General features: G+C 51.1%; 1 protein-coding gene across 1 annotated transcript in view; it reads right to left on the bottom strand.

The window, feature by feature from the left end:
• The window catches only part of C1H1orf94 (chromosome 1 C1orf94 homolog), a 51,082-nt gene that overhangs the window by 20,398 nt on the left and 11,285 nt on the right, over nucleotides 1-19,399 (bottom strand). The window contains exons 2-3 of the mRNA XM_075539052.1: nucleotides 3,412-4,103; nucleotides 28-288 (exon numbers count right to left, since the gene is read on the bottom strand). Of these exons, the coding sequence (XP_075395167.1) occupies nucleotides 28-288; nucleotides 3,412-4,103 (953 nt within the window). The remainder of the gene's footprint in view (nucleotides 1-27; nucleotides 289-3,411; nucleotides 4,104-19,399) is intronic.

The following is a 19,399-nucleotide window of genomic DNA, read 5'->3' as shown; positions in this document are numbered from 1 at the left end:
GACACCCCCTGCGTAGGGCAGCCTTACGTTTCAGCTCCAGTCCGTCCACCTCCACTTTGCTGCGGAGCCTCAGCTGCCCGCTGGGGTTCTTGGTGGCCCCGAGGAGCTCATAGAGCAAGGTCTTCTCCGCTGGCCTTGCAGCCTTCGTGGTGGCCAGCACCACAGACATGGCCCCTGCTGGGTCACTGCAGCCCTTCTCGCCACAGCTGTCCTTCCGGCTCACGGGCCACTGACTGAGGCCGAGGCTCTCACGAGCCCTGGTCGGCTCCTTGGTGCCAGGGTTCCGTTCTAGAGCAGGAGGAAACCGAGTCAGTGTCCTGGGAAGGTCAAGTGCTGACTGTGGGGAGCGCCTATTAGTGGACTAAGTGAGGGACCTTCACAGCACACACCTCGGGCTCAGGTCACCCTGGGGAGCTGTTTCCCCTCCATCCTCCCAGGCAAATGCAAGCTCTGTCTCCTCCCTGAAGGCCGCCCTGACCATCACTTACTCTGACCTTCCCCTTTCATCCATCCATCTGTCTAGTCTCCTTCACAGCCACACGTACAGCCCTCCCTCCATCATGATTTTCTTCCATCCAAACCACTTTCCTACCTCCCTGTCTTCCTTCTCTCCTTTATTTCCTATTCCCTTTCCTCACCCCCATTTTCCTTCCTCCCTTCCTTCCAACCGGCCATCCTTTCCATAGTAACAGGCCCTGTGCCGGATGCTGGCCATAGAAGGATGACTTGGACACAGTCCTGGCCTTCAGGGGGTCTGTGAGTTACTGGAAGGGGCACACATGGTCGGAGCCATGCTGCTGGACCCTTTTCCCTGGGCTCTACTCTAGCTCGTTGTTTCTGGGCAATTCTCCAGGGCCAGTCCCTGACCTGAGGACCAGCGTCGCTGAGGTGAGTCTGTCAGACTCTTCTCTGCAGGAGTTCGCGACAAGAGGGAGAGAGACAGACTAGAAATAGCTATGGGACACAACAGATGGGGATTGTGGGGCGACGGGGGGATGCTGTGCGAGGAGAGGCCGACTAAGGCTGCTGCTGTCTGAGGGGGCCAGAGGACTCTCCCAGGAGGAAGTGGGGTTCAGCAAGGCCTGGCATGTAGGTGGGGGAGACGCATCAAGTGGGGTAACTCCATGCTTAGGGAAAAAGCAGGGCAGCATGGGAGAGACATGTCGGGACACTGGACGTGGCCGGAGAGTAAGAGACAGACAAGGATGGTGCCCGACCCACGGGTGGTGCCTCTCTCCAAAGACACCCAGCACGTCCCTAGCCTGACGCCTCCATCTGGGCCAGCGTGGGGTCCTCCGCAGCTGCGGGCGCCCCACAGCTAGTTCTTTCTTTTGTAAAGCAATGGGACTCTGGCTTAAGACAAAATTAAGTGTATTAGTGTATATGGTTATATATATATATGGCCATATATACATATTCATATGTGTGTATGTATAGATCCATATGAGAATGCATCCCCATAAAGTCACACATTTAATTTCACTTTAATATATACATCCCATGTAAGTGTATCTATATGGAGATATATATGTGTATTTGTGTGTGTGTGTGTGTGTGTGCGCGCAGCTATAGCTATTTTTAAGGCATTGCTTGGCCCGCCCACATTCTAGCTCCTTTCACTCCTTGCCCAGCCTGGAAGTTCATGAAGCCTCCGCAGAGCTTTGCCAGGAAGAGGGCTGCACACCAGGGACCTGTGCCCCGGTGTTCCTGGTTTGGTAGGGGGTTATTGGCGGAGCTCAGCAGCTCCTGGCCCAACAGCCTTGGGGCCTAGTCTGGGTAGGACCTCCTTGCCTGGCACCATGTCAACCAAACGAAGGGCTGCGCTCACCTGAGCTAGTTGAGGAGAAAATGCCATTTTTAGCAAGATGTGTCCCTAGAGTCTCATCCAAGAGTTTCTCTGGTTGCCGCGTTTAGCCCCCAGCCAATGCACTGAAATAACAATATTCACTAATAATAACCGTCTCCCCAAAGACCCACACACCTGCAGAGATTCTCTCCTACACACCGACAGTGCTTTCAAGCACTCTTGCCTGCTTACTCACTCACACCGCACCCGCTGTCCAAGTCTGCACACGCACGGTGCTGCAGTTGACTTTGGCGCACACACATGCACACAACTGCACACAGGCTAGGTGCATGCACAAGCAGGCAAGCACACAGGTATCACTCACCCCGAGAGTTCCCAGACTCCACGTTTCCTCGAGTAAATACACTCACACTTGCAGAGTTGCCTTTGACACACATGTACACACACACACAACACACACACAGGAGGGAGGACAAGACTGCCTCAAGCCCAGCAGCCCAAATAGGCAGAGGGACAAGAAAGCACCTTCTTGAAGAAAGACACAGAAGAAAGTCCCCTCCCTCCGGGCAGAGCTCAGCCCTCTTACACCCACAGTTCATCGCTTGCTCAGAACCCAGAATCTAGTTCCCTGCTCAAAGCTCTAGCCCAGTGGTTCACAACCTCCCTCACGCCGTGACCCTTTAAAACAGTTCCTCATGTGGTGGAGACCCCTCCAATCATAAAACTATTCTCATTGCTACTTCATCACTGTCATTTTGCTACTGTTATGAATCGGGCGACCCCTGTGAAAGGGTTGTTCGACCCCCAAAGGGGTCAAGTGTGACCCACAAGTTGAGAACTGCTTCTCTAATCCCTTGGCTTTCCGACACCATCCCAGAATGTTCTCTCAGGTAAACTTGGTTCCTGTTTTTCTTGGGGAGATAGATTTGGACCCTCGCCAATGCAGCCACCTCTGAGTTAGTCATTCACCCTCACCCAAAGCCCTCTGAGTCAGAGGCTTCTCAGGGTGCAAATCTTTAGGGGAGCAGACAGCCTCATCTTGCTCTGCCATGTGGAGCGGCTGGTGTGTTGGAACTGCGAACCTTGCCATTGCCGGACAGTGTCCCCAGAGCTCATGCTCACAGCTGGCTGGTGACTTTCATTTGGGTAAGCCTGGGTGTGACCTGCCTTCCCACTGACTGTGAACTGTAAGCACATGCGGCCGCCAGATCAGAGCAGGTACACAGCCACAGAATGCGGAGTCCTAGGAAGGAGGAGATGCGCTGGGGCAATGGAAAGGATGAACGGTTCTCAATCGTGGGAGTAGGTCATTCTCTAAGTGGACAAGGGCTCACATCCCAGAGCCAGCCCTCTGAAAGGCTGCTTGGGGAGGGGGTGGTGTGGGCTAGCCACAGATCCCCAAAGGATGTCTACTCTTCCCAGAATCTGTTGGCCTGGGCCTCCTGGTGTGCACCCAGCAGAGGAGGGGCATGGGGGCTGCACATGGTCCGTGTCCTCCAGAAGGGGCACCTTTTCCTCATTTGCAAAAAGTTGTCTTACACTCCTGCTAGATTCCCAGCGGGCTTCCTGACAGGCCTGTGTTCTCCTGCTCTAGGCGTACTCACCCAGCAAGAGGTAGCCCTCGGTAGCCGTGGCCATGTCTTCTTCCGGCTTGGAGCAGATCTTGGCAAACACCGGAAGCTGCCTCTTCTGAGTGGGGAGCTCGGGGAGCTTGTCCAGGGGCACAAACGGAGGCGGGGGCGGCAGCAGCAGAAAGGGTCCCAGCCATGCTGGCTCCTTGGTGCCCGTGCCGCTGAACATGCTGTTCTGCAGGAAGTCCTTGATGGCCCTTGTCTCCTCCAGCACTATCTTGTTGTCGGGGGTCTTGGTGTCCATGGACTTTAGAGGGAACTGGGCCAGGAGCTTGCTGATCTCTGAGTTGGAGGTGCCCAGGCTGTGGCCCCCGTCGTCAGACCCTTTGGCACTCTTGACCTTGGCAGAGCGCAGGATGCCCGTGACGGTGGACATGGCTGAGTCGCAGTTCTTCCTGTTGCCAATCACAGACACAGCCACCTTCTGCTTCAGAAGCTTGTCACCGGTGACGATGGCGGCACCTGGGAGCTCAGTGCTCTCTGCAGCCAGAGAAGGTCCGAGAAGGCAGAAAGGTGGCTCTTTCCTCCCCTTGGCTGAGCGGCCAGCTGCCTCCAGCTCACTGGAGCTCTCTGGCCCGAGGAAGTGGTTCTCTTTGGTGAGGCTCAAGAACTCCTGCTCCACCAACAGGGAGATCTCATCCTTGCCACTGCTGAGATCCAGTGCCCTACAAACAGACCAGGAAGACAGACATTTCTAATGTCAGTTGACCGAATGGTGATTTTGTAGCAGGACACAGGTTCCAGGGAAAGGAGGTGGAAGAAAGCACCTTTCCAGGTGAGAGAAACCTATTGCTTTCCCAAGAGGGAAGAGGCTTGAAATGAGTAGGGGAGACCGGAGAGGTTTCTGCAGGCCACCAGGGGGCTATAATACAAAGTACATGACCCCAGGAACTGGGATCTGGCATCCTCTCCCAATACCACCTCTTGCTTCACTGGATCTTAGTTGCAATCCATCCTGCCTGGCCAGTCGTGCTCAGGAGCTGGCAATGAGACTCTTGAGAGGGCACTCTGTGAAAGACTGTATCTGAGAAAAGGGGTCAGAGGTCAGTGTTTGCTTGAACTGGGTCTGGGGAAGCCCTGAGCGCAAGCCCTCACACCCACGGGGTGGCCTTAGGCGGGTCTCCCAGCGTCTGGGCACCTCGGTCTCTTTGCCTCATTATTACGTGTGTTAGTCTGGATAGACTAGAGAAACAAAATTCATAATCACTCATTTTATAAGAGAGAGTTTTATATAAAGGGTAATTGTACTTTAAGCATCCCAACCCATCCAGTCTAAGCTCTTAAGTCTGACATGATCCCATATGTCCAACATTGATCTACAAAGTCTTCTTCAAACTCACAGAACACACGGGATAACACCGACTGCAGGAGGAAAGCCGAATCAGTGAGCGTGTAAGCATCTCAGAGCTGGCAGGGCTTTCATGAGGCTTCCAGCCCCCAGGGCTGCATCAGGACAAGTCCATGTGGCTGCTCCTCAGGGAGGTCTCGCAGGCAGTGAGCCTTGCCAGCGGAGGCAGAGAACTAGCTAAGGCAGCCACAACTGGTCTGGCCCTCAGAGAGAAAGAGACCAGACAGGCGAGGCTCACCAAGCCATTTTTCTCTCTCCCCTTCAATTAATCCCACATGTGTTCATTGGCCAGGTTGGCACAATCAACCTTAACGATCCCAGCAGGGATGGCACGTGTCCTCTTCCTGTGGTGCCATGAAGGTGCAGACCACGAAGGACAGTGTCTGGCACACAGAAACTGTGACACAAGTGTCAACCTGGCAGGTCCCGGGGGGAGGGGGGCTGGATTCCACCTAGTGCCCCCCCCCCCAAGATTCCTGTTCACCTGCTTGGCCTGGCTCAGTCACAGCCTCTAGACTGGGCTTGCTTTCTAAGTGACACTGGCAGTTGGATTGTCCCAGCAACTGATTTGGAAGGACCTCTCTAAATGGAACACTCCGGTACCTACATGCTCCGTAGACCCCTGCCTCCCCTCACCCCGACCCCAAACACACACACACACACACAAACCTGTGATGGGGGCTGATGTACCTGTGGACCGGGATCCCATTGTTTTCGGGTAGCAATCTTTCTAGCCTGGCCTGGAACCCCCAGTCTGCCTTACTAGAAGTCTTGGCAAGAATGCTCCTTCTTCCATGGTGCTCCCAGAATGACCATAACCACCTAGCTTGGAAGCACCTGCGTTACCTATTCAATGGGCTTCTGGGAGGGCCAGATGAGACAGCATACACAGAACATTCTGGAAACTGAAAAACACTCTGTTCCTGTGAGTATGAAAGGTGAAGGGGGTAAGAAGAGATAGAAGGAAATTTCAAAAGCCCTAGAGGAAATCTCAGCTCTGGGGTTTGCTGTTTGCACTTGGGGAGGAAGCCAGGGCCATGCCAGGCCAGGGAGGAGGAAGTCCCAGTGCATTGCTGTGCTCTGACAATTTGTTCAGGGGGCAAAATGAGGCTTAAAAACAGTGAATATAAAACATTCTAAGCAGAAATCGTCCTGCAACCTGGTAATGCTCTTTGCACATCAGCACACAGGCACACATATGCACATACACTGACACATATGTATTTGTGTGATGCATTGGGTGGAGAATTGCATAGGCACACAGGTTCATGTGTGACCATGCACAGAACTAAGAGGACAGCATATGACAACCAATGAGAGTGACACAGAATGAGTCTTAGAGCCACTGGGGTGGGAGTTAACTCTTGGGATCGTGATGAGGGCCAGCGGAACCCATTGGAAGGACTGAGCTGCCGGGCCACTAGGGAAGCCTGGGGACAGACTAGGTCCTGAAGACATGGAAGCATGGTGATATACAAAGAACTGAAAGAACTCAATTGATGTATGTATGGATTGTGATAAGAGTTGTATGAGCTCCAATAAAACGATTTATTAAAAATACTATCTAAAAAAAAGAAAATGATGATGCCAGCATATGTGCAAATGTGCTTGACACAATGGATGAATGTATGGATTGTGATAAGAGTTGTATGAGCCCCAATAAAACGATTTATTAAAAAATACTATTTAATAAAAAGAAAATGATGATGGCAACACATGTACAAATGTGCTTGACACAATGGATGAATGTATGGATTGTGATAAGAGATGTAAAAGCCCCCAATAAAAGTATTTAATAAATTAAAAAAGAAGAAAGAACTGATACAGCTGCAGCTCCTGAACACCAGGACGCGTGCTGGGAAGCCAGAAGCCATGTCTGGTAAAAGCAGACTCCCCCAAAGCCCTGGCAGCGCCATGTCCTTCCTGCCAGACCCGGGGAGCCTCAGGGGCCTCCCTGTAAGATGGACACAGCACTGATAGCAACCACCCAGTGCATGAGCTGTGGAGAGCCTGACACAGTGGCCGGCAAGCAGGGCACCTACTACCCTCTCCGTCCTTCTGTCCGTCTCTCTCACTCCCCTTCCCTCTCTCCTAGTCCCTTCCGCTTGCGTCTCTCCCCTGTCTAGACGTCAGTCTATAAATAGGCCCAACTCTCACTTATGTGCCCCCTGGGAATTATCAGGATCAAGAGGTTGCCAATCCATGGTCCTAAATTCTAGGCCCCCACCCCCTCTTCCTCTAGCACCTCTCCCCCCTCCTCAAAGGAACAGGTGAGGCTCGAGTCGCAGGAAGGACTGAATACCTGAAGGACCAGTTGTCACCACCCTCCCTCAGAAAACATGCTGCCAAGCGGGCTGTCAACCAAACAGCTTTTCTGAATTAAAGATTTCCCTATAGTTATGTCAATTTTTATAAAAATTATGATAATGGTATTGTGCTTAAAGTTTAATAAAAAAAAATTGGAAAGCGCCCTTATCCCTGAGAGAGACAACCTAAAGTATATACAGATCAGATTGTTCCAGGGACTTGCTTTAAACTGAACACAGTAAAGGGAGAGAAGAGAGGGGCGGGTCTTCATCGTTTAGCCGTAGGTTGGTAACTGCTCGCGCTGGGTGATGGGTACAGCGAGGTTCACTATGTACTATCCGCTCAACCCTTTTCTGTGTCTGCCTGCACACACGCTCACAGGAGACTCGCATGAGACCCTCTCAAGCACAAGTCCCAAGGGACAGGCAAAGCAAATTCTCAGACCTGAAGTCCCTACACACACACACACGCACGCACGCACGCACGCACACACACACACACACACACACACACAAATGACAGTTGCTTTTTACCAGCTGAGAGGATGCTCCTAGCCCTCTCCCAGCTGGGAGTCAGGCTGGCAGAGAGGAACAAGCAGGAGCTTGGGTCACTTCTAGAGCTTCCACTCATTGGCACTCCAAAGCCGTGACAAGTAGGTCTTCTCCATGCCCTACCGCACTGTGAGAAACAATCTCACATCCTTATATTTGCTTCACACAGGTTCCTGTGGGATGTGGTTTCCAGACTCACCCGATCATTTCCCTACAGGCATGCCACGCAGTCAGAGACAGCAGGGCCCACACCAGCAGCCCCTGAGCCCCCCACCTTGACCCTGGCTGTGAGCCCCTGGAAGGCTGCTGCAGGGCACGGAGGCTCCCGAAGCCCAATCTCTGCAAACTCCTGCTAGGCTGGTACTTGTCATCACAGAGCGGGCAGGCAGGATGCCAGCATTCACACACACCCTGCACTGAATCCTCTCCTTGTCCTAGACAACAGACAGTATGACCCTACCCACAGAGGATGTCACCCTGAGAAACACTCAGGGTCTTGCTACGGGGAAAGTCACGGGGTCAGAGGGAGGATGCAGATGGGTCCAGCTGCCTTCGTTCACTTCTCCCCAGCCCTACCCTGTTCCCCTTTTTGTGGGACTCATGATGGACAAGGTCTTCCTGCTCTCAGGCTGGCTTTGCTCAGCAAACTGAATGCAATCGCCGATCTTGCTGGTCTCCTCCCATCACTCCCGCCGGTGGAGAATCATCCCGGCGAATCTTGATCCCATCATCCATGGCATTAGCTGTCCCTGACAGCCCCGCGTCAGCTGCATGTCTGATGAGCACGTCTACTGGGTCTTCCGCTGATTTATGGAGCGAAATGTTGAACAGGAGCGAGACCAGGGCAGAGCCGTGGGGACAGAAGCCGAAACCCTTCTCTCAGGCTGACAGCAATCCTGGCTCCACCCTGGAGGAATGCATCCATCGAGGGACTCGCAACCATCTCCAGTTCTCCAGGAGAGCCTTTGTCAAATGCCTCGTGGTAATCAAGACCTACCACCCAGTTACATGTTCCCGGAGCAAGAGGCTCCCTTGCCCTGCGCCCTTTGCCCCACAAAGAAAACAGGGTTTGTTCTTATTTCTTCTAGAAAACCGCATGCCCACAGAGCTAGGTCAGTCTTGGAACTCAACACACACTATTCCCCTGCTTCAACCCTCACCTGGTCTCTCATCACAGGGGGGGCACCTCCAGATCCCTGTCAGGAGACCAGAGCCCCAGCCCGGGGCACTGCCCCACTAACAGGGCCAGGGTTTCCGTTCCCTCTTCATTTCTCCCTTGTTCAGCCCAACAAAACCACACTGGTCTTTTCTTTCCGCCCCTGTTCCCCTGGGAATATGCACTTCATTCTGGTCCAAGGGCCTTTACATTTCCCCCTCTCTTCCACCTGGAATGCTCTCCCCTGCCGTCTTCCAGGACAGGCTTCTTCACACATCTCCCATCTCAGTTCCTCAAACTGTCCTCTCCTGCCTCCTTTTAATGGCATCTCTTCCCACCCCATTACTGGGGCCCTCAGCGCCACCCATATGCTGGTTCTTTTTCGCAGGTGGCACTCTCTGGTATCTTCTTGATAGTCTTACTCCTCACACATGGACCTGGCAGAGCGGAGGGACCCAGACCGTTCTCGGCATATAACGTGCCGCTCAATGAAGAAAGCCGTCAGCCAGCTCCTCACTGGCCTCCATCCTTCTCCACATCGGAGCTTGCTCCCACTCCCTGCTGCCCACCCACTCTTACTCCTCGCCTTTGCCTGTTCAAGGACCGCCCAGTGCCTCCCACCAGCGGCAACCTGTGGGGCTTCAATTCCATTCTCTGAGGACCCATCTCGGGTCCCACCTCCAGTCCCGCAATCACCACGGGACAGGGCTGGTCACATGACGCTAACCATCCTGCAGGACCAGCTTCAAATACCCCCAAGCTCCCCAAGGCAGTTCCAGGGGCGGGCAGGCCCCACAAGAGCTCTCACTGACACTCGGTGGTTACTTGGGGGGCCCACAGAAAGACCTTCAGTGCCGTCCCCCCACCAGCTGCTCGCCTGCATTTCCAGGGGTCTACCTTTCTCCCTCCCTTCCCAAGAAGTCGTGCTGGCCCTGGCATCTCTCCCGTGCTATTTGCTTTCTCCTCTGGGTTGGTAAAAATCATCACCTCTCTCGCGGATTCTATCACAGTGAATCATTCCGGATGGAGGGGGGTGAGGATGGGGGGGTAACTCAGCTCCAGGTTCCTGACAAAGAAAGCAAGTCGGAATTGGAGCTGTGGCCCCGACCGCCGCCACCCTGCTCTGCTTCGCCCAGCTCCAGAAATGATAGGCGCTGGGTGGAGGCTCCGCACATGGACGCTGTGCCTGCTCTATGCGTCGGCCGTGCATTGAGTCTCATGAAAACAGAGGCTATTGACTAGTTGGCACCCCTTCCCAGAATAATGACTAAGCAAGCGTGCTGTTAGCTCCCCGACAGCAGTTCTGTGTACATGATAACATAGAGCAAAGAGGAAAACTGCTATTCATTGGAGCCAAACAACAGAAAGATGCAAGCAGAAAATTGTCTGTGCTGGAGGAGGACACCAAACAAACATTTTCCTCCGGCTGTGTCACTTCATCCCGGCGACGAACACGCACGCAGGCCCGAGGCCCCGCCCGGCCACACGGCTGGTTGAAAAGCACCAGAAGGGAAGGGCTGCGAGGCAGCCAGAGACCTGACCTTGACTTTTGGCCTAGCCACAGCCACACCTCGGGGCTTTGGGTGAGGTTCTGACTTCTCAGTGTGGGTGCAGGGAAGCAACATAGCCCAGCAGTGAGGCAGAAACTGGGTGCGAGGCCTCACCATTCACTGGTGACCAGCTCTTGAGCACGCTGCCTGGTATCTCTAAGGCTCACTTCTTATTACGTAAAATAATAATAAAGGACAAGTAACTGTGCTAAGAACTCTCACGTGAATCCCTGAAGCAGCTGTAGTCAGTAGTGTAACAGGCTGACTGGGTGGCCCCTGTTGTATAACACTTCTGTGTGCCCACAGCCTCTCACAGCAAGTGCTTGCCCACTGGGGTCCAGCCTCTTGCGTTCTTGGAGTGCGACTGTCGCCTTGAGGACAGGCACGAGCTAGCCTGCTGGAAGACGACACATCACACGAAGGACACAGGATGCGTCCCTCAGCCAACAGCCAGCTGACTGCACATGTGTGGATGAGCGTGAGCCCAGGTCAGCCCAGAAGAACCATCTCACTGAGCCCAGCCGAGCCTTCTGAGCTGTCAAAATTAGCTTAAAATTACGCCCTATCATTTGATCTCCCGTGTGATCCATTTAAATTTGTCCGAGTTTTTAATATTTTCTTTTCAAGTGACATTTTCACCTGTTTTACTTTGTTATTGTTGTTAGGGTTTTTTTTAAATGTTTTTCTCTATGTAAAATGCAGCACAGATAAATCTACAAAAGCCATAACTGGATTGCTGGTTACTAGGGGTTGGACAGGCAAGGTTGGAGGGAAATGGGGAGCTAATGAGTACAAGAATGAAGAGAAAGTTCTTAAACTGATGGTGACGGCGTCCAAGCAACTCTCCCTGGTGTGGATGAACTACTGGATCGTATAATATGAGAATGATATGCCGATGGATGGATGGATGGATTGTGGTAAGAGCTGTAAGAGCCCCCAACAAAATGATTTTTTTTTAAAGAGGTAGCTTTTTGGCCACTAGACTTTGGGATGGTTTATAATATATCAAAAGCTAGCTGACACAGATAGATGCAAAGATCCCAAGTCTATAAATGAAGCAGCCAATTCATACAGGTCAAGTCTTTGTCCCAACATCACATTACAAAGGACAAAGTGGGTGAGCCCAGCAGGTGAATCTTGCTCAGTGGCCGGCCGGCCCCTTAACCATCCACTCTCACATCTATAGTCCGACCCGCACATCCACGCCCCCACCGCCCTGGGGATCTAGCGGGAAGAAAACGAACTAGGGGCTGGCAGTCTGGGTGCACGGTGGAGCTCTTTCCCTTTGGGAGAGGAAGGGGCAGTGGAAAACAGCTGCAGATTCCATTGCCATCCAGGGCCATGCTCCTGCACCCCCACTGGATACTGGGTGCTGAGGCCTCCCTGGCGGGGTGGAGGCATTCGGGTGGGAGAGGGCCTTGGGAACGGTTGGGCTCTCAGCTCTTGGCCTCCCTCCTGCTCCCGAGGCTATGGAGAGGATTAAGTGAGATGATGTGCAGAAAGCACTTGGTAAATTGTAAGGAGCGCTATGCAAATGTTAGCACCGCGGGCTTAGAAAGTGCACGGTGGGCTGGTGAGCCGGCCAGACCTCACAGGCACACTGACCCCATTCCCATCCCGGATCTGGGCTTTCGGGTGATGTCCACTCCACGCAGTCACCACCACCTCAGCTTCTCCATCTGCAAAATGGGAATGGTGAGATCTACCAACATTAAAGGGGATCCGGCTATGAAATCTCACCACTCATGGAGTGTCACGCCTGGACTTTTTGTTTACGCCAATTTCTCAGTACAGTTGTTGACACGGGATAGATACGATTAAGAAAAAAGTTTCTGGCAGTAGAGCAGCCAGTCCACAGAGAGAACAACATGGCTGGCCCCACTATGAGACATGATGCCCCTCAGTGACTAAGGACGATACAGGGGACAGCACCGGAGACACAGTGTGGGAATTGCACCTGACCTGATCCCACCACACCGAGGCAAATCACTGGGGGAGTGCAGCGGAACAGCAAGGGAATGGAGTGGCAAGGTCCCCAGGGAATGCTGAAAGTGGACTTCGGGGCCAGGGCGTGGTGCCCCAACAGACTGGACTGGAAAACGCTCCTAAGGGCCAGCAAATGATCCCTGAACTAACTACAAGCTTTTCTCTTGTGAACTGTTTTATTCTGTTCTTTGTCAGTGGTTTGTTTTTGTTGTTTTGTTGTCTGGTTGTATACTGTTGCTTTGTTTTCCTCTGTCTAGTTTTCGTGCATGTTAGTGACTCCACAGGTCTGTCTGAATAGGACAGGCTGGAGGAACTATCTGGAGGAAAAACAACGGGACCGACAGTTTTGGGGGGACTTGGGGTGGGGGGTAGGGGGGGGGTAAGGAAGTGGTGTTAACAAACCCAGGGACAAGGGAAAAACATGGGACCCCAAATGGTAGAGAAGTGGGAGTGGCAGGCCTGCTGGGAAATGATCAAGGGTAAGGTTGCTTAGAGAAGAGGTATACTCTAGCCCAGGTGGCGATGAAGCATGGTAGTAGGGCAGGAGGAAAGTCAAGGGAGATGGAGGAAAGAGCTAGGAGTCAAAGGGCATTCATGGAGGTCTAGACAAAGACATGTACATGCAAATATATATAGGAGGATGGGGAAATAGATCTATGTGTCTATATTTATAGGTCAAGTATTAAGGTGGCGGAAGGACCTTGGGCCTCTATTCAAACACTCCCTCAATGCATGAATACCTTCTTTTATTAAATTGGAACTCTATGATGCTCACTCTCCCGACACAACGGCTGGAGCCAAAGTGTGTGAACAAGTAAATGTGGTGAAGAAAGCTGATGGTGCCCGGCTATCAAAAGAGATAGTGACTGGGGTCTTAAAGGCTTGAAGATAAACAAGCGGCCATCTAGCTCAGAAGCAACAAAGTCCACATGGAAGAACACACCAGCCTGAGTGAGCGAGTGGTCCCAAAGGGATCAGTTACCAGGCATCAAAGAACAAAAAATCATATCATTGACTGCACACCTCCATGATAGGATCGCTGAAGACAAATGGGTGCATAAGCAAATGTGGTGAAGAAAGCTGATGGTGCCCGGCTATCAAAAGAGATAGTGTCTGGGGTCTTAAAGGCTTGAAGGTGAACAAGCGGCCATCTAGCTCAGAAGCAAATAAGCCCACATGGAAGAAGCACACCGGCCAGTGCGATCACGAGGTGCCCAAGGGACCAGGTATAAGGCATCATGCAAAAAAAAAAAAAGATATGTGTGTGTATGTATGTGTATATATGTGTATATGTATATATGTATGTATATATATGTATATATATCATATTAAATGAAGGGGGAAGTGCAGAGTGGAGACCCAAGGCCCAAGTGTCAACCAATGGAGATCCCCTCATAGAGGGGTTTAGGAGAGGAGATGGGTTAATTAGGGTGTGAGGTAGTATCGATGAAGAACACAGCTTTCCCCCGGATCCTGGATGCTTCCTCCCCCCAACTACCATGATCCGAATTCTACCTTGCAGGGCTGGATAGGACAGAGGCTGTACACTGGTGCATATGAGGGTTGGAGGTACAGGGGAATCCAGGGTGGATGATACCTTCAGGACCAAGGGTGTGAGGGGCGATGCTGGGAGAGTGGAGGGTGAGTGGGTTGGAAAGGGGGAACTGATTACAAGGATCCACATGTGACCTCTTCCCTGGGAGAGGGACAGCAGAGAAGGGGGGAAGGGAGACTCCGGATAGGGCAAGATATGACAAAACAACGATGTATAAATGACCAAGGGCATATGAGGGAGGGGGGAAGGGGGAGGGAGGAGGGGAAAAAAAAGAGGACCTGATGCAAGGGGCTTAAGTGGAGAGCAAATGCCTTGAGAATGATTGGGGCAGGGAATGTATGGATGTGCTTTATACAATTGATGTATGTATATGTATGGATTGTGGTAAGAGTTGTATGAGTCCCTAATAAAATGTAAAAGAAGAAAAGAGAAAAAAATGATTAGGGCAAAGACTGTACAGAGGTGCTTTATACAATTGATGTATGTATATGTATGAACTGTGAAAAGAATTGTATGAGCCCCAATAAATTGTTAAAATTAAAAAAAAAAGAATTGTATGAGCCCCCTAAAAAAAAAAAAAAGAAAAAAGTTTCTGGCATACACTTCAACAGAAAACAAAACCAAACCAAAAATCCCTCAAATCCCCTGTCACCCAGCTGATTTCAATCATCGGATAGGGGAGAACTGCCTCTGTGGGTTTTCGAGACGGCAAAGCCTCGCCTTTCTCCCATGGAGTGACTGGTGCTTTCAAACTGATGCCCTTGTGGTTCGAGCCCAATAAGCATCCACCATGCCACCAGGGCTCCTCTTCCTGGGAGCAGAAAGCCTTCCTCCCGGCACACCCTTGAAACTCAATAAATAGTGGTCTCTGTCTTTGGGTAAATCTCCGCGCCGCTGGGCCCCCGGCCTGGGCTGCCATTGTCGTTCCCCCAATTGTCACCAGCCTTCTGTTTGCACAGCGTGTAAGTCGTCGGAGGGCTTCCTCCAAAGGCAGAGTCCGGGACATTCTTGAATGAATGCCAATGCCCTTGATCTACAATGATGCACAAGCAATTGAACGCCCTTTGAACACTACCACCATCACCACCAGCCCACCCACCCCCGCCAAGTTTTAATGCAGATGGTGAACTTGGAGATCCTATCTAATGCTCTCTGGAGACTTCCTGGCTGCCAGTCAGGGTCTGCGGTCTGCCATAGGCTCAGTGCCAGTGCGTCACCTCCGAGACCGCCCCTCTATGACTTGCCCGCCCACTAGAGGGGAAAGGAGGTGCTGGGAAAACGGGAGCAGGTGTGAGTAGGACCAGGGACTGGAGGGTGGGGGTGGGGTGGGGTGAGGGATTCAGTGAGCTGGGGAATGAGACAGGAAATGCTGGGGAATAAATACAGCAATAAAGGAGCTTCGGCTGGGAGCTACAGAGCGATTCTTATTGTTCAAATTATCTTTAAAACTTTTCATTTGAATCTGTTTAATAAGGGAAGGCTTACCCTAAGGAAGAGGTATTTTTTTAATGTGACTTGGGAGCTGAATTGGAAAGAATGTTGCAACAAAGATATTAAAAAGGGGATTAAAGCAAACCACTGGTGGCCCATCTCTGCGGCTCCCACAACCTGCGACAGAGCTCCCGGAACCATAAAATTAAATTAAACAGGGGGACACGGGAAGTGGGACGTTAATCAGGATTCATCTTCCCTTCACCGTCCCTGACTCCTGGTGGTAAGTAGACACTGAAGGCTCCTGGCGTCCAGGAATGAGCTAAGACCTTGATGTGCCACCTGGTCCCTGGCCCTGCTCTGCCCCTTCTCTGCTGAGTGACTCTGGGCAGGTCGCCTAACTTTTCGACGCCTCAGAACCCTAATCTGTACAAGAGAAGAAATCTCGAACATCTCCCTTGAAGACAGTGATCTAAAGTGGAAAATTAAAATACAAAACCCAAACTAAACCAGTTGCCACTGAGACGGCCTCGTGGGTGCCAGCGCAGACCTGAGCACCGAGCGTTCTCAGTGGCTGTGCTCTTTTGGAAATAAATCGCCAGGTCTTTCTTCCGCGGTGGTGCTTCTGGGTGAATTTGAACTGCTAACCTTTCTCTTAGTGGCTGATCACTTAGCTATTTGTATTACTTGGAGACAAGACCATGAAATAAAAAGAAAATTAAAATGCAGAGCCTGGCATATACGCAGAACTCAAGAAAAGGTTCATTTCCTTCTCTGCAGTGGAAGGAAGGAGGGGAAATGAAACACTGATGTCTTGGCTTATTGACATTCTGTGGCTCTACCGCTCGATGGCTCTGGGGATGATCATGGCACCCCATCCCAACCCCCACTTAGAGCACAGTCACTTTGGGGCTTCACTCCATTGGGATATTTTTATGGTTCGTCCATCAATTCATTTCCTCATTTGCGCATACACACCACAGGGTCACTGGATGGCAGGAACCAGGCTGAACCCCGAGGGAGCCGGGCCAGGACAAAGAGGAGCGAGGCACAGACTTTGGCCTTAAGGCACTCAAGGTTAAGTGGGGAAGAAGGATGTTGCCCAGGAAACAGACTGTGCGAGGTCGGGTGACTTCCCCAGGGTCACTCAGCAACACTTGGTCACAACATATGACTGACTGATGACCCAACAGAGTGCTACAAGTGGGTCTGACCTGGACGCGTGCCCGGCCCTCTGGCCACAGAGCAAAGGAACACGGGTTCTAAACTGACTCACCCATCCGGTCACCCAGCTATAGAGACTGCAAAGTCTTCAAAACCAGGCAAGTGCTTGTCTTTCTCAATGATCTCACCTGCTTTCTTTTTTTCAGATATGGTGAGTTTGGGAAGTCAATTGTTCTCTTTTTGTCTTGCCTTCCAAGGTGTTCAATGAGAAACTCGGTCCTCCATCGAGTAGCTTCCCTTCTAACATGAGTCTTGTCTCCCCAGGCCATTCATGATCATTCCACCACAGCCTTCTTCTTTTTATAATGCACACACTATGTGTAATAAATATGCGATGTGCGTAATGATCATGTTTCAACTATACAGACCTTATTTCATTAACCTTCCTAATAATTCTGTAGGATGGTCACTGGTATGGTGCCCATTTTGCAGATGAGGCATTTTGCAGGAATTGAGGCCCTACATGTTTGAGTAACTTGGTTAGAGAACTGGGGAATCTGACAAGATTCTTGTCTTCCTGCCTCCTTATTTTACTGTATCTGAATTACCTTAAAATCCGTAAGAAGGAGCTTGGCTCATCCCCACACCCCAAGGCAAGAAGAGGGAGGAAGGAAAGTGCTGACTGGGTGAAGGGTAAACAATTGAGAGGGTGGTGCATTTACTTGTAGCCTTTAAAGATGCGAAGAATTTTACAGGCATTTGGGGAAAGGGCCTTCCTGGTAGTGGTAGAACCTGAGAAAAGACAAAGTGACGTGCACCTCTTGGTAGCGCATCTTGTTTTAGAGAAAGGGTGAGGAGAGCAGCAAGCTGTGCATCTGGATATGCAGGTGGGCTTGACTACAGAGGGCCTTGAAGATCAGACTCAATGGTCAGAGGACAGTGGGCACCGCAGGAGACATCTGAGCGGACCTGTGCATCTGCTTTAGAAAGAGGAAGCTGGCCCAGGTTAGATGGTGGTCTGGAGGGAAAGGGATCTGAGAAAACCAAGAGAGATGGGGAGGAAGTGGAAGTGGGAAGAAAGCAGGGAGGGAAGGAGGCAGGGGGATAGGGCTCACTCACCAGCAGGATGTGAGAGGAGCCCAGATAAAGAAAATGCCAGGGTAGCCTGGAGTCTCTGTCTCCAGCACTATTTCACTTGACAAACAACGATGGGGCATGCATGGATATCAATGGGATTGGGGTCATGGAAGAGGCTGAAACCTAGCACTGAGGAAGCTCAGAGGAGGGAGGCATTTGCTTAAATGTTGGGTCATTCTGCCCGTCGATATAGTGTGTGGCTCAGGAAAAGGGGTGCATATCAGCTTTCCTCAGTCTCAAAGAAGTGCTTGATCCTTCAGTGGGGAAAAGTGACAGAATGCATAGAAAGAATGCTATGTAGGTAGATAGATAAATGATAGATAGATAGATAGATAGATAGATAGATAGATAGATAGATGATAGATAGATGAGTGGATGGACAGATAGATAGATGAGTAAATGGATATATAGAGATGGGTGGATGGATAGATAGATAGGTAGATAGATATAGATAGATAGATAGATAGATAGATAGATAGATAGATAGATAGATAGATAGACAGACATATTCTGATCAACTTTCCCAGAAGCATAGCACTCTTAACCACTTGTTTAAATAGAGTAAGCACAATGAATCAGTGTGTTGGAAGAGTGCTTCCAAGAGGCGGCACTTTGGGGTTCCAAGTCTCCTTGGTTCATGCGCACAGGAGACTGGCCGGCAGGGGCCAATGATGAAGATGGAAGAACGGAGATGTGCACATGGCAGCAGTCCTCTTCCTTCCCACCACAGAGCCTCTCTGGAAGGTTGACAAGCAGAAGAGTTTTGTTGTTGTTGTTAATGCTGAACGGGTCACTCTACTTTCTGTAGACTTATTTTCCTACTTCCGCTGGCTGGTCACCCATTCTGTCTGTCTGCCCTGGTTGGCAGGGGTGAGAAGTACTCCTGGTGACCAGGGCCTTGGAAGTAGCCTCAGGAAGCTGGCCACGCCCAGGCACACTCCAAGTCACCTTACAGGTGTCATCCACCCTCCTATACCCAGGGGCAGATTACCTCAGAAGCAAGATAAGCATGAGCTTACTTGTGCTTACTCAACTACACAGAACAAATTTCACTTGGGGTTCACCACATCTTTGATTGGGGAAGTAAGCACAATTAAGCCTGTGCTTACCTTTCTCAGGGGACACTCTAGGCCTATCAGGGATTGTAATTTTGAGAAGAGGCTTTGATTTTGTAGGAGGGTGCTATGGGGTTGGGAAAGATAGATGTCAACTACCCCTAGAAGCAGGATCTTTGATGTGATGAAATTGCTCATGATAGATTAGTAAGTAGGCCCAAGTGGAATCGTGCAGAACTGGATAATTCAACCCTGTCCATAGCCTGCACTGCACATTCAGAGAACTTCACGCCCTTTGAATTTGCTCCAAATTCCTTAGACTGTCCTTCCCTTCTCCTCAAGACCAAGCTCAGAAGTCATCAGCCACAGGAAGCTTCGTAGTTACAATTAAATACATCATCTGCTCTCAGAGAACTATGGCCCCACCTTTAGCTCCACTCACAGTGCTGACCCTAGGCCTCCTCCCACAGCCTCCTCAAGGAAGCCTTTCTTGAGCCCCAAGTTCTGTGCCCCTCAGAGTGGTCCCCTGGCACCGGGCACCTTTTCTTCAGAGCATTAATCGTGTTTGTCTGGGATGATCTGTCGTTCTCCGGGTACTAGAGACCCAGATGACAGTTCAAAGTCCATCCTCGTCATAACCTTCGCCTGAACTTCAGCAGCGGGCCCTCAGTGGTTGCCCACAGACAACTGTTGAATGTTATCAAATGTGTGTGTGTGTGTG

The sequence above is a fragment of the Tenrec ecaudatus genome, chromosome 1 (genome assembly GCF_050624435.1).
Source record: "Tenrec ecaudatus isolate mTenEca1 chromosome 1, mTenEca1.hap1, whole genome shotgun sequence".
In the NCBI taxonomy this organism is placed as follows: domain Eukaryota; kingdom Metazoa; phylum Chordata; class Mammalia; order Afrosoricida; family Tenrecidae; genus Tenrec; species Tenrec ecaudatus.
Note: the sequence above shows the minus strand (reverse complement) of the source record. Positions and strands in the feature narration are given on the sequence as shown.